The 12,004-nt window shown below is 53.5% G+C and overlaps 2 protein-coding genes across 3 annotated transcripts; one reads left to right on the top strand and one right to left on the bottom strand.

Annotated features, from left to right (window-relative positions):
• The first annotated feature begins 4,916 nt into the window (after positions 1–4,916).
• On the top strand, positions 4,917–8,191 carry LOC120657102 (transcription factor BIM2-like). Of its 2 annotated transcripts, XM_039935352.1 has the most exons (11): positions 4,917–5,146; positions 5,300–5,377; positions 5,477–5,827; positions 5,929–6,040; positions 6,241–6,310; positions 6,565–6,657; positions 6,804–6,842; positions 6,961–7,138; positions 7,258–7,393; positions 7,481–7,607; positions 7,730–8,191. In XM_039935352.1, the coding sequence occupies exons 1-11, from the start codon at positions 5,131–5,133 to the stop codon at positions 7,778–7,780; spliced, it is 1,251 nt and encodes a 416-aa protein (XP_039791286.1). In that variant the 5' UTR covers positions 4,917–5,130; the 3' UTR covers positions 7,781–8,191. The 2 variants fall into 2 exon arrangements, with proteins under 2 accessions (XP_039791286.1, XP_039791287.1); XM_039935353.1 differs by lacking the exon at positions 6,804–6,842.
• Positions 8,192–8,375: 184 nt separating this feature from the next.
• Positions 8,376–9,600, bottom strand: LOC120657103 (protein TIC 20-v, chloroplastic-like). The gene has a single exon (XM_039935354.1). It carries the CDS (start codon positions 9,339–9,341, stop codon positions 8,694–8,696), a length of 648 nt encoding a protein of 215 aa, XP_039791288.1. The 5' UTR covers positions 9,342–9,600; the 3' UTR covers positions 8,376–8,693.
• Between the last annotated feature and the right edge of the window lie 2,404 nt (positions 9,601–12,004).

Raw genomic sequence — 12,004 nt, 5'->3', positions numbered from 1 at the left:
GCACCTTGTTGATGACCTCAGACTGCCTGTCCGTCTGGGGGTGGAAGGCAGTGCTGAAGCGAAGCTGTACGCTGGCTATCTTGAACAGATCGTGCCACATGTGGCTGGTGAAGACCGGGTCGCGATCGCTGACGATGGACATCGGGAAGTCGTGGAGCCGAACAATGCTGTCGAAGAAGGCACGGGCGACCGACGACGCTGTGTACGGGTGGCTGAGGGCGATGAAGCGGGCGTACTTGGAGAAGCGATCGACCACCGTGAGGATGGCCGACTTCCCGTGGACCTTAGGTAGGCCCTCAATGAAGTCCATGGAGATGTCTGCCCACACCTGCGAGGGAACCTCAAGGGGCTGAAGCAGCCCTGCCGGTCGCCGAGTCGGCGTCTTTTTGCGCTGGCACATCGGGCACGCGCGGACGTAGTCCTGCACCAGCTTCCTGTCACGAGGGATGTAGAAGTCGGCGTGAAGACATTGTAGAGTCTTCTAGACGCCCTCGTGGCCCGCTGAATGGACCACGGAAAGCACCCGCTGGAGGAGGTCGTGCTGTGCGGGCACGAAGATGCGCTTGCCGTGGAGGAGGAGCCCTGCGTCCGTGTGCCAGGGCGTGTCGAGGCCCCCTTCCAGGAGCCGTGCAGCCTCCTCGTCGGTGGCTGTGGCCGCATGGATGTCGTCGAGGAGGTCGAAGGACGGCCCGGAGATGGCGTGGAGCTCTACAGTGTCATCGGAGTTGGACTCGCTGTCGCGGCGGGAGAAGGCGTCCGCCGCGGCGTTGAGGCGACCCGGGCGATACTCCACAGCGAAGTCGAACCCGAATAGCTTGCTAAGCCACTGGTGTTGCGGGATCGTGGACAGCCGCTGGTCGAGGAGGTACTTCGGATAGGATCAGCGATCCTACCGCGACTCCGAAGGTTGTAGGCATGAGAGAGAGGGAGAGGGCTTGAACTGGCGCCTGCGAGGAGGCACCGTGGTTGCTGGTGGAGCGCAGGGAGAGGAGGCGGGTTGAGGGAGAGAGGCGCAAGGGTTGGGGGTGGCCCCGTGAGGCCAACTGAGATTGATTCTCAGCCTGATCTATTCCAATCTAGAGTATGGGTTTATAACCTACAATTGTCTCACACTATGAAAATTAAATGACATAAAACGGAAATCAAATATTATGGCCCATTAGCCACTTGATCGCCACCCCCTGCGCTGATAGGTGATCCACGCCGGGGCTGGCGCCTGCGCCTGGACTGGGCCGGCTCCTGGCCCCTAACAGTTCTATGCTTCAGGGTGACAAGAGGATTTCCACAACCATCTGAATGCCTGGTATACTTGTCTGTGTCCTTACATAACTTTGTAAGCCTTGAACAGGAGTAATAATTTGTACCCTACCCCAAATGTAAACCCAGATATCACCCTCCCCGGATACATTACTGTCATCCACATCCAGTATATTCGGAAGTTCAATAAACTGATTGTAGGCCTCATCTGGGATTGGAATATGGAAGAGCTTATATAGATGGTTGTTCTTGTTCAGAATTGCCTTGTGCACTTGTATCTTCTTGAGGCTCAGCATAACTCATCAAGTCATAACGTAGGCATTTGAAAATTCTTGAGCCTTGGCAAATAATCTCCTCCTTAATACTTATTAAGGGTGTCACCTTCACGTGGTGGAAGTAATCAGTTCAAGCGTGATATCACCCATGTTTTACTTCATGCGCTTGACCTTGACAAATGAGTCTCCAAACCAATCAGATAAAAACGCACGTTTCTTACTTCAGGAAGAAGGAATCGTGCATGAATATCTCCTCAGTCAGCCCCTATTTAGTGACAGGCAGGCCTTCGACGAATGGAGTGAGCGCGAGTCCAAAGCCCAAAGAGACCCTTAGCAGGTGATCATGGAGTACAAACCGGAGGATGGATCGCCGAGCTGGTTCTCGCCGGCAGCCGTGGCGTCATGGCTGGCGCGCTTCTGCTCGGGCTGCATCGGCGACGATGACCGCGACGAGCCGACCGGCATCGACGACGACGACCGCCGGACGGCGCAGATGGCTGCAGCAGCCGCTAAATACTTGACTTACAGTCCTCATAAGATAAAGTTTGCTTGATCATTGTTTCAGTTCGTCGTCTCAAAGAAGTGCCCCATGTTCCTTAATTTCCTCTCGCAAGTTCATGTTGGTAGCTAGTAGTAGTAGATTGCCTCTCTTTGTGGCGTGCCTACACGGCTACACGGTACTCCTACACCTGAGATGTCACACCTGTAATAACTTTGCATGGTGAGCTTCGACTGGCGGCTCTCGCTAACCAGAATTCAGAAACCCAAATCGTCGGGATCGGGACACGCTGTTGCGGCCTCACGTGCCGGCACCCACGCCATGACGGCGACAACTCATCGGCAAAAGCCCCAAACCCACATGCCCCTCCCCTAGAAAACAGATCCGTGTCCCGTAATCTACCCCGAAAAGCAGCCCAAATCATCAGCGCCCCCGGCCATCTCGGCGCTTCGGCCCTGTTACCGGCGATCTGTTACCCCCGCGGCCAGCAAACAAAGCGGCGAGCTTGCGATCGCTGCCGCCACTGCATGCAGTGACTCGATCGCTCGACGCCGGTGGCTGGCCTGCCGCCGAGATGGGTGGATGCGTTGGCCACGTGATGACCCACCCCTTAGCCCCGAGCCTGATGATTAGCCTCAGATCTGAGTGGCGAGCACCACTATTATATGCCTTAATCCCCCGGCCGGGAGCCAATAAAACTAATCGGCGCCGGCCGGGGAGTTGTTTACGGATCCCTAAACGGATTCCTCAGCTAGCTTGCAGGGAGTGTGGCAGAGGGAATGTTCCGATCAGAGCAGAGCAGGGGCAGGGCGCGGAGCACGACGCCATACACTGACCTCCTCAATGATTTGATTGATCCATCGGATCCCATCATTTTTTTAGAAAAAATCTCTTTTAGCGTCGATCGATCTGAGCCGAACGGTAACGAAGAAGAATCATCATGCCCATCCCATGTTTTGCTATGCCGCGAGAGGGAAGCGGCCGCGAAGCTTCCCGGGTCGTGCGCGACACATGCGCCTTGTCGTATCGGCCGCGCGCGACGACTTGGAGAGCCCGGCCGGAGCTAGAGCCTAGAGCTAGCTAGCAGGCAGCAACCTAGGCCCCGTCTCACCTACTTGTGCTACAGCGCTGAGCAGGTGTTGCCGATCAGGCCCGGCCGGGGGACCGTGCGGTGTTCGTTGGGTTCGTGCACGCGCCGCGCCGCGCCGCGGGTCACGCGCCGGTGCTGGACCCCGGGCCGCGGCGCGGGGCGCCCACCGGCGGCACGGACGCCGTGGTACCTGCGCGCGGCGGCGGCGGGGTCGCTGACGGTGACGGCCGCGGGCCGCGCACAGGTGCGTCGGCCGGCCAGGCTCACATCGTACACGCGTTGGCGATCCGCGGTGACGTGACGCGCGCCGCGCCAACCCATCCCTCCCGCCACCGCCCGCGTCCGCGCGCGCGTCGCGGTCGAACGTGCCATGTCGCGCCCGGCCGGCCGATCCTGCGCCCCCACGATGCCATGCGATGCGAGGTCTCGTGCTCCAGCCAGGTGGGCGCGCGCACCACCCCCCTTTCCGATCGCTCTCGGGGGGCTCGTGGGTGTAAAGGAGGCCACCACCACCAGCGGCACCCAACCGATCGATCGCGAGCGCAGCAGCGGCAACGTGGCGACGCGCGCTGGCTGGCGGCATCAGGGTGGGTCGGGCACGTACGGCCAGGTGCGAGGGCGCGTGGGTCGTGCGTGCGTGAGGCCAGCAGCCAGCCAGGCCAGTCCGGCGTGTGTCGCTCTCGATTGGTTGGGCTGCTAGCTAGGCTAGCACGACGCGCCGGGCACATGAGCGAGCACGAGGCGACGTGACCGCGCGCGGAGCGGAGGCAGGGTCATCGCAGTGTCAACCTGATGTGGCAGTCTTGGTAACAGTGTCCATAAAAATTGGCGTAACGGTAGCTACGTGCTCGTCCTGCCGGAAAGCGCGGGTCTCTCGCACCGCGGCAGCACAGCATAGCCAGCGGGCGGCCTCGTTGGCTGGGCATGTGCGCGCAACGGATGGGGAGGAGGTGGAAACAGGGAGAAAGGGTAGGCAGGGGGAGGCCCACCGGCGAGGCGGTGTACAGCTTCGTCTCCCCACCGGTGGAGCACGTGAGCCGCCGAGCTAGCCTGGAGCTACTCTCTCTCTCTCCCCTCCGGTGTTCTCCTACGTGAGCGTGTTTTTTCACTCCAAGAGCGTTGGATCATACCAGTAACCACTAACTAGTATAGTTGATTATTGAGTTTATTCTGTGGTCGCCTGTGCCGTGCCGTGATTAGCGGGTAGCTAGCCGTACGTTCAGAGATCAGAGATGTGCCATCAGGATTCAAAACTCCCGGATATAGGCCCTGTTTAGATCACAATCTGTAAATTCCGTAAACACAAAAAAACATCACATCGAATGTTTGGACACATGCATGGAGTACTAAATGAAATCTATTTACAAAACTTTTTGCATGGATGGACTGTAAATCGCGAGACGAATCTAATGAGTCTACTTAATCCATGATTTGCAACAGTAATGCTACAATAATCATCCACTAATTATAGATTAATCATGGATTAATTAGCATTATTAGATTTTTCTCGCGATTTACAACCCATATGTGCAAAAAAATTTGTAAATAGACTTCATTTAGTAATTCAAATTAGCAAGATTCCATCGCAAAAAAATTTTACTGTCTCATCTAAACACGCCCATAGTGTATCGCTTTGCCGACATGCATGCAAAAACTCTGCGTGCTCGACGCGCTAATGCCTTGGAATCTCGTTGATGTTTACTCTATGATGTAGTAGTAAACTTTTAATGACACCCCAAATTTCAAAAGATAAAAACATCAGACGAACACGACCAGACAGGCAGGCAGGCAGGCACATCTCCCCTCTTCTCTTCTCACCCCTGCCCCCTGGCTCCGGCTTTGCCTCCACGGCTCCAGCCTCCACCTGACTATAATAAGCTCAGCGGAGTCGACAGCCGAATTCGCCACATTCCGTCGGTACTAGCTAGCAGGCAGCAAGATCCAGGCACCGTCTTTCTGCTGCGGCGGCAGGCTTGCCAGGCGCCAGAGATCTCTCGGGTCCCGTGCCAATGCAGCTCTTCCAAGGTACCATGCCAGCAGGCAGCAGAGAGACCTCGCCGACCGAGTTCTTTCGTTGCTAGCTCTTGCCGTCGCCGCTCGGCCCAGCCGCCTCTCTTCTCTCTCCCACTTCAGTTCCTCCTCTGAAGCTGACGGCTATGCTGCGCCCGTGATTCGCAGGGGAGAAGCCGGCCCATGACTTCCTCTCGCTTCACACCGGAGGCGGCTCGTCCTCGCCGGTGCAGCACTCCGCCCAAGGTGAAGCGCCATGGCTCACAATTATCGCCGGGACGCAGACCACAGGGGGTCATCTCATGCACCGACTTGCTAACCCACGCAGTTTCACCGCGGCTGCAGGGTACGATACGGGGGTGCACACTTCGCTCAAGCCTCTCAAGCTGGGCAAGCGGCGCCGCGGCGCCGGCGGCGGTGGCGGAGCGATCGGCATGGCACCGTCGGGTCTGGAGGCGGACTCGGCGGAGCATCTCCTGCCGGGCGGCGTCGGGACGTTCAGCATCAGGCAGGCGCCGTCGACTGCCCAGCCGAGGGGGCAACCCGCTGGCCACGGCGTCGTCGCCACGGGCGCGTTCGCGCCCGTGCTCCATGGCTCCAGGACGGAGGCCACGCACGGAGCGGAATCTGGAGCCAGGGCTCACAGTGGGCCTGCCTCAATGTGGCAAGATTCGGGCGCCGATCAAAGATCCAGAGGTGAAAGTCTTTTCTTCGTCATGGAGTGTTAAAAAAAATTACAGTTGCATTGTTCTCTAGCATGTTCAGTTCAGACCCTGAATGTTGCTCTGCATGTTCAGCGACGAGAGGGGAGGGGAGAAGCAGCGGCAGCAGCGGTGATCAGGGGCCCAGCACGCCGAGATCGAAGCATTCTGCCACCGAGCAGCGGAGGAGGACCAAGATAAATGACAGGCAAGATCTCTGAGGTCAAAATTCCATTTTGCATTGTATTCAGCAGCTGAGAAACAAACAGATTGGCTATGCATGACCCACAGTGAAATTGCATGAACATGCTGCCAGAAGCACACAAATCTTGGATTCCATTCTGTGGCAGAATAATTGATGCATTACATGGAATTTGACAAGTGTCTGTGCATATGCTCTCGATTCAGACTTGAAATACTTCGTGAACTTCTGCCACATGGCGACCAGAAGAGGGACAAAGCGTCTTTCCTTCTCGAGGTAAGCAGAACATCAACTTTGCCACGGCTGTCAGGCGATCTCATAATGCCCTGTTGCCCCTACATTTGGGTCGACATCCTCCTTGCTGCTTGCTTAATCACATGCAAACAACATTGTAGGAACTAGAAGGCTTTTCAGAGTGAATTTTGCTGTAGAAAAAAAATTTAAGAACATAACACCAGCTGTGCACTAGATTTGAATCCTGATCAGCAAATTACAGAGGAACTTTTTACTAAGTCACATTTTGCTCGCAGGTTATCGAATACATAAGGTTTTTGCAAGAGAAAGTCCAAAAGTACGAGTCAGCCCACCCACAAAAGAATCACGAGGATTCCTCCATGCCATGGGTACTATACTTTAACATTGCCATGTTACCATGTTCACATTATAGTATACAAGTATTCTACAACAATTCTGCATCTCTTTTAAAATGAAAGAAAAGGCTGCATTTGGATTTTAATTAATTTCCATTCGTCTTTTCTTTTCTTGCTAGGCAAAACTTTACTACAGATCATGCTGGAAAAACACAGGGGTAATTCCTCACACACGCACACACCACCAAAAAAAAAAGTAATAGCACATGGAAGTGCATTTACTCATGATATATCAATGATAAGATCTTTCTTTGTTCCTTTTCCATCGTCTCTCAGAACATTACTCAAGTCCAAGGAGGATCGTCAGCCCCCACACAGGCTATGAACAAAGAGCAGTACTGTTCCACTAAAACTACAGTGGCACCTACTCTCTTCAGCACACATAGTGCTGGAGAAACTAGTATAGACGAGATTTCCTCCCAAAAGGCAACAAGCACGCCACAAAACTGGGCAGGTAAGTTGCCTGTTTTACCTTTTCCATCACTTGATCACTTTTCACTAGCTGCAGCCGGAAGCACTGAGTTATAAATAAAACAAGTCTGAATTAACAACCGTAATGTCTTCAAAACGCAGATGACAGCACACCTAGCAAACAGCCACCATGGTTGAGCATGTCAACCTCTGATTCAGGCAACAAAACACTAAGCAAGAAAGAGAAACAGACTCTTCACGAGGATACTCGTAGTCTTTCTAATGCTTACTCTCAAGGGTCTGTTCCTAAACTATTGCTACTTACAGAATGCTAGTTTAGCCATATCTACAACTAACAGAAGAATTTTTTTTTTATCTGCGGCAGGTTACTAAACAGGTTGACACAAGCACTAAAAAGTTCGGGAGTAGACCCATCTCAAGCTAGTATATCAGTTGAGATCAATATGGACAAAAGAGCAACAGAACCTAGCAATACACATGGCAATTTGAAGGTAATAGCAACGCATGAAAGTACATGAGCATGTTAATGTTTACAGAGTTCCTAGCCTTACATCACGGGTTAATCAGACAATCGGTCATTTCTTTACCACTTCTCTTCACCCTCGCTTGACAGGACAATGAATGTGAAGAAACAATCCACGTGACCAAGAAGCTTCGGTGCTGACACAAGCCAGATCTCTACCTCAAACTAGAAAAGTCACATATCCCCAAGTCCAGACCAGGACTGAACAGAAGCAAACCACAATTGATGCAATTCTTTAACTTATATTGCAATCACATTTACTGACCTAGGCTTCCATTCGAATGTAGTAGAGGAAGCTGCTTAGGGAGGGAAGTCAGAAGCCTTCCCGATTCATTCATTCCTCATTTGTAAATGCAATTCAGATTGTAAAACGGTGTACATGTATTAATTTCTCAAAATTTGTCAACAAATATGGTGGTACACTAGGTTGCAACATCACTGTGTCAACCTTCCACAATTCATCCATTATATTGGTAGATAGAGATATGGACAATGTAAACTATACTAAGCTTGTGACTTGCAGCAAGCTTGTGAAATTGATATTACTGTGAACCACTGATCCCATTTCCCTTTTTATCAGCAATTCAGCATGACTCTGTAGTCACATCAAACATTGTCTACAGTCCAGATCAGGGAGAGAAGCAAACCACAAATGATGCAATTCTTTTATTTATATATATTGCAAACACGTTTAATGACCTAGGCTTCCATTCGGATGCAGAGGAACTGCTTAGGGTGAGCAATCAGAAACCTCCTGCTTCATCCAATCCTCATTTGTAAACGCAATTCAGATTGCAAAACAGTGTATATGTACTGCTCTCTCTCAAAATTTGTCAATTCCATAAAGATGGGAGCACACTAGGTTGCAACATCACTGTATCAACCTTCCACAATTCATCCATTAAATTGGTAGCTAGAGCTATGGACAATGTAAACTATACTAAGCTTGTGATTTGCAGCAAGCACCAGTGAATCGTTGAGAAAACGAGATGTTACTGTGAATCACAGATCCCCCTTTCCCTTTCCATCAGCAAGATTCAAGGGGACCGTGCAGTCACATCACCTGGCGCTCTGCCGCATCAGCGACGATGGGCAACCGTGGCGTCTTGCCGAGCAGGCAGGCGCCCCCGCCGTACACGAAGCAGACGAGCAGGAAGAGGAACACCGTGCTCTCCATGCTCTGGAAGATCTCGAATCCGACCCCGCCGGATGGTGCGAAGGACTGCGCGAGCAGGTCCGGGAAGATGAGCAGCACGTCGAGCGCGACGGCCTGCATGGCGTTGAAGCGGACGAAGCGGGAGAAGGCCTGCTGGTTCCGCACGACGGCGAAGTAGAGCGTGAGGAAGAGGAGGAAGGGCGTGAGCGGCGAGGAGTGGAAGAGGCGCGCGGCGGGGGCCAGCGGGCGGAGCAGCGCGCTGAAGAAGGGGAACTGGGCCAGGAGGAAGCGGCCGTGGTGCGCGCCGTCGAGGAACGGGTAGAGGTAGGCGACCGCGGCCACGAGGCGGTCCGGCGCCCCCACGGCCCCGCTGTTGTCGTTGTTGTTGGAGGCGCGCGGCGGCGGGGCCGCCGCGAGGAGGCGGCGCGGGGCCTGGGCGGGCCCCGGTAGCGGCAGGAGGCCGCCGCGGCGCGGGACGCGGAGGAGGCCGGTGCGGTGGAGCGGGCGCGGGGACGAGAGGAGGAGGAGCGAAACGGCGGATGCCATGGGGGGCCGCGCGTTTCGGTCGGTCGGGATGGGCGGCGGCGGGTGTGGCTTCTTCTTTCCGCTGGTCGGCGCGGGTAGGGGGTGGAGATTTTTGGGGGTGCGGCGCGGGGGCGGGCGAGGCGAGGAGTTTGGGTGGGGGCAGTGGCGCCGCGCGGGCGCCGGCGGCTGCTGCCTCCTCCGCGCGGGTGGGAGTGGAGATTTTTGTGGAGTTCCGGGGGATGTGGCCGTGGCCGAGTGGGTGGGAGACGGAGAGGATTGATTGGTTGGTTGGTGTAGTGGAGAGGATGGACGAGGGAGGCGGGCGGGCGGGGGGGGGGGGGCGGTTTTTTATTTTTTTTATATTTAAAAAAAATTAGAATTTCAAAAATATATGTCTGTTTTGGAAAATTTCAAAAATATACAACGGTCGCCCTCCTATAGGGCGACAGGCCGAAAGTGTAATTTTTTTTTTCAAATTTGCAACGAAGGCCCTGGAGAAAAAAAAAAGGGGGCCTGTCGGCCCCCCCAATGGGCGACAGAGGCCTGTCGCCCGTTGGGGGGGCGACAGGGCCCCCTCCCCCGCCGTATGCCACCATTCCCTTTGTGATTTGAGCCTAAAAATTCAGAAAAAAAACCCAGCCCTAGCCGCCATTATGAAAAAAAACTGGAGTGGTTGCCGTGTTTTCACATCTTTTTGAAATGGTGGAAGTGCACTGCTATTGGGTCACATATGTCTGGGCAAAGAATGCGATATTTGGGAATTCCGTGATTGCCGTGCTGAGCAGTGGCAACTTGTGATCTCGTACTCGCAGCTAGATACACTATAGTTCCTATTTTGAGCTATTCGAACGTGTAGTCGTCCTCATCGTCGGCGGGATCTCGGCCGCTAACTCCTACCGCACCTAACTTGTCCTTCATTAAATCACAAAAAAAAATCGCAAGAACTTTCCTTATTTAACGAGCATTATAGAACCCCCAAACATAACAAGTTTACATCAATAGTATCTATAGAAACAAATGACAAGTAAACTAGCACAATCATAAACATCGGATACAAATAAGAAGTCCACAACTATCTCATTACAAATAAATATCAGATATATCTAACCACCCCTAGGGCGTCGGACCCTCTTAGCCCTCTGCTGGGCACGGACATGGCCCTCGGAGTAGGTGAGAACATCCGGAGACCTCACCTGTCGTTCAGGACGCGCAAGGGGCTGCGGTGTCTGCTGCTGAGAGATCCCAAGTGGTGCTCCTCCTAGCTGTGAATACCCCAAGACATCGGGGTCACCTTGCGCGGCAGGCTCTTATGGAGACAAGCTGTCGAAGTCGTCTAAGGTGAAGGTCTCGTTATCTGGTCGAAAGGAGGAAGAAGAAGGTCCGGCACCTGCATCGGGGTAGAATCCTACGCAAAAAATGTGGATGTTAGCGTACACTCGTATATTTTGTCATGACATGTAGAAACCGAAATACGAAACATAAACTAACATGTGTAGGCCGGTATCTGTGGCCCCGGTACCATCCCTGGATACGGTCCGCCAACTGGTGCTGTCCCTCTAAACATTCCAGTATGGCCGAACGCAGTAGCTGGATCGTATCCTGTATGTGATATTAGTAAATATGTAGGAACACTTGATGTAATTTTAAAGAGATATGTACGTTACCTGTACTTGGGAAGAACTGCGACGTCGGCCCGTGCACGGTCGACGGACACGGGAACGACGACGAGGCCTGAGACGACCCGTGGCTGTCTTCGTACTGCACACGGGTTCCGAAATTGTGCGCTACCTGACGCAACTGATCACGCTGCCTCGACCATGCCTCTGTCTGCTCAAACTGGGTCATTGGGGATCCGGCACGTACCCTCGTCAAGTAAGTCGAGCAGTCCGTCTCCATCATGTTGCAAAGGCGAAGCTGCATCAATTCAGTAAAGGTACAGTTAGAAACACATGAATTATCTTATGAATATGATTATATATATATATTATATATATATATGCAAATATGATCAAGAGACTCACCGCGCCAGCTAGTGCCTCCACGTGGTGCCGGGTATAGCCATCCTGAGGCCTCGCCTGGTGTGGCTGTGGGTGAGTGTCAACAAAACCAGACGAGCCCGAGTCCGGGGTAAGTACCAGGTGAGGTAAGCCCTAAAGGAGCTATTTGTGTGTGGTCCTGTTGGATGGACCAAGTGCTCGTCTGCCTGTTCCCATTGGTCCACCCACGGCTGGATCTTGGTGAGCCAATCATCAGAGCACGGCAAGCCACTCCTTGACAACCTACAAAGTGGACCACGAATAATCGTTAGATTCGACACGAATGTATGAGCCAAGTTCATTCATAATTACCTGTGGTCCTGGCGACTGACACGCTCCAATGCTGTGGGCACCGGAAACTCCTGGCGCTGCCCAAACTGTCTCATGACTCTCCAGGGGCAATATACCTCAACCGCGATGTCATAAACCAGGACGGCGGAAGTAAGCCACAGGCTCGCATTCGCGGAGCAGTGCGAAGACAGGCCTGTTGGTGCACGGGTAGCCACAGCCTCTGGGTTGTAAGGCTCCCAGACAACGTCCTCGGGCGTCAGCATGTCGAGCTCCGAAACAAACTCAGGATATGCGCGTCTAACCCGCGCATGTGCCCAGGACCTCTGCATTCCGAATAAGTAACTACGTGATGACACT

The sequence above is a fragment of the Panicum virgatum genome, chromosome 1N, assembly GCF_016808335.1.
Source record: "Panicum virgatum strain AP13 chromosome 1N, P.virgatum_v5, whole genome shotgun sequence".
In the NCBI taxonomy this organism is placed as follows: domain Eukaryota; kingdom Viridiplantae; phylum Streptophyta; class Magnoliopsida; order Poales; family Poaceae; genus Panicum; species Panicum virgatum.
The sequence above is the reverse complement of the archived record's forward strand: the minus strand, read 5'-3'. Positions and strand labels throughout refer to the sequence as shown.

Bases quoted from the DNA above. Each gene is read 5' to 3' on its own strand.
- LOC120657102 (XM_039935352.1), top strand. The intron at 6,311-6,564 runs GTAAGCAGAACA...TTTTGCTCGCAG, and splicing joins AAGCGTCTTTCCTTCTCGAG to GTTATCGAATACATAAGGTT. The intron at 6,658-6,803 runs GTACTATACTTT...TTTTCTTGCTAG, and splicing joins AGGATTCCTCCATGCCATGG to GCAAAACTTTACTACAGATC.
- LOC120657103 (XM_039935354.1), bottom strand. From the start codon at position 9,341: ATGGCATCCGCCGTTTCGCTCCTCCTCCTCTCGTCCCCGCGCCCGCTC.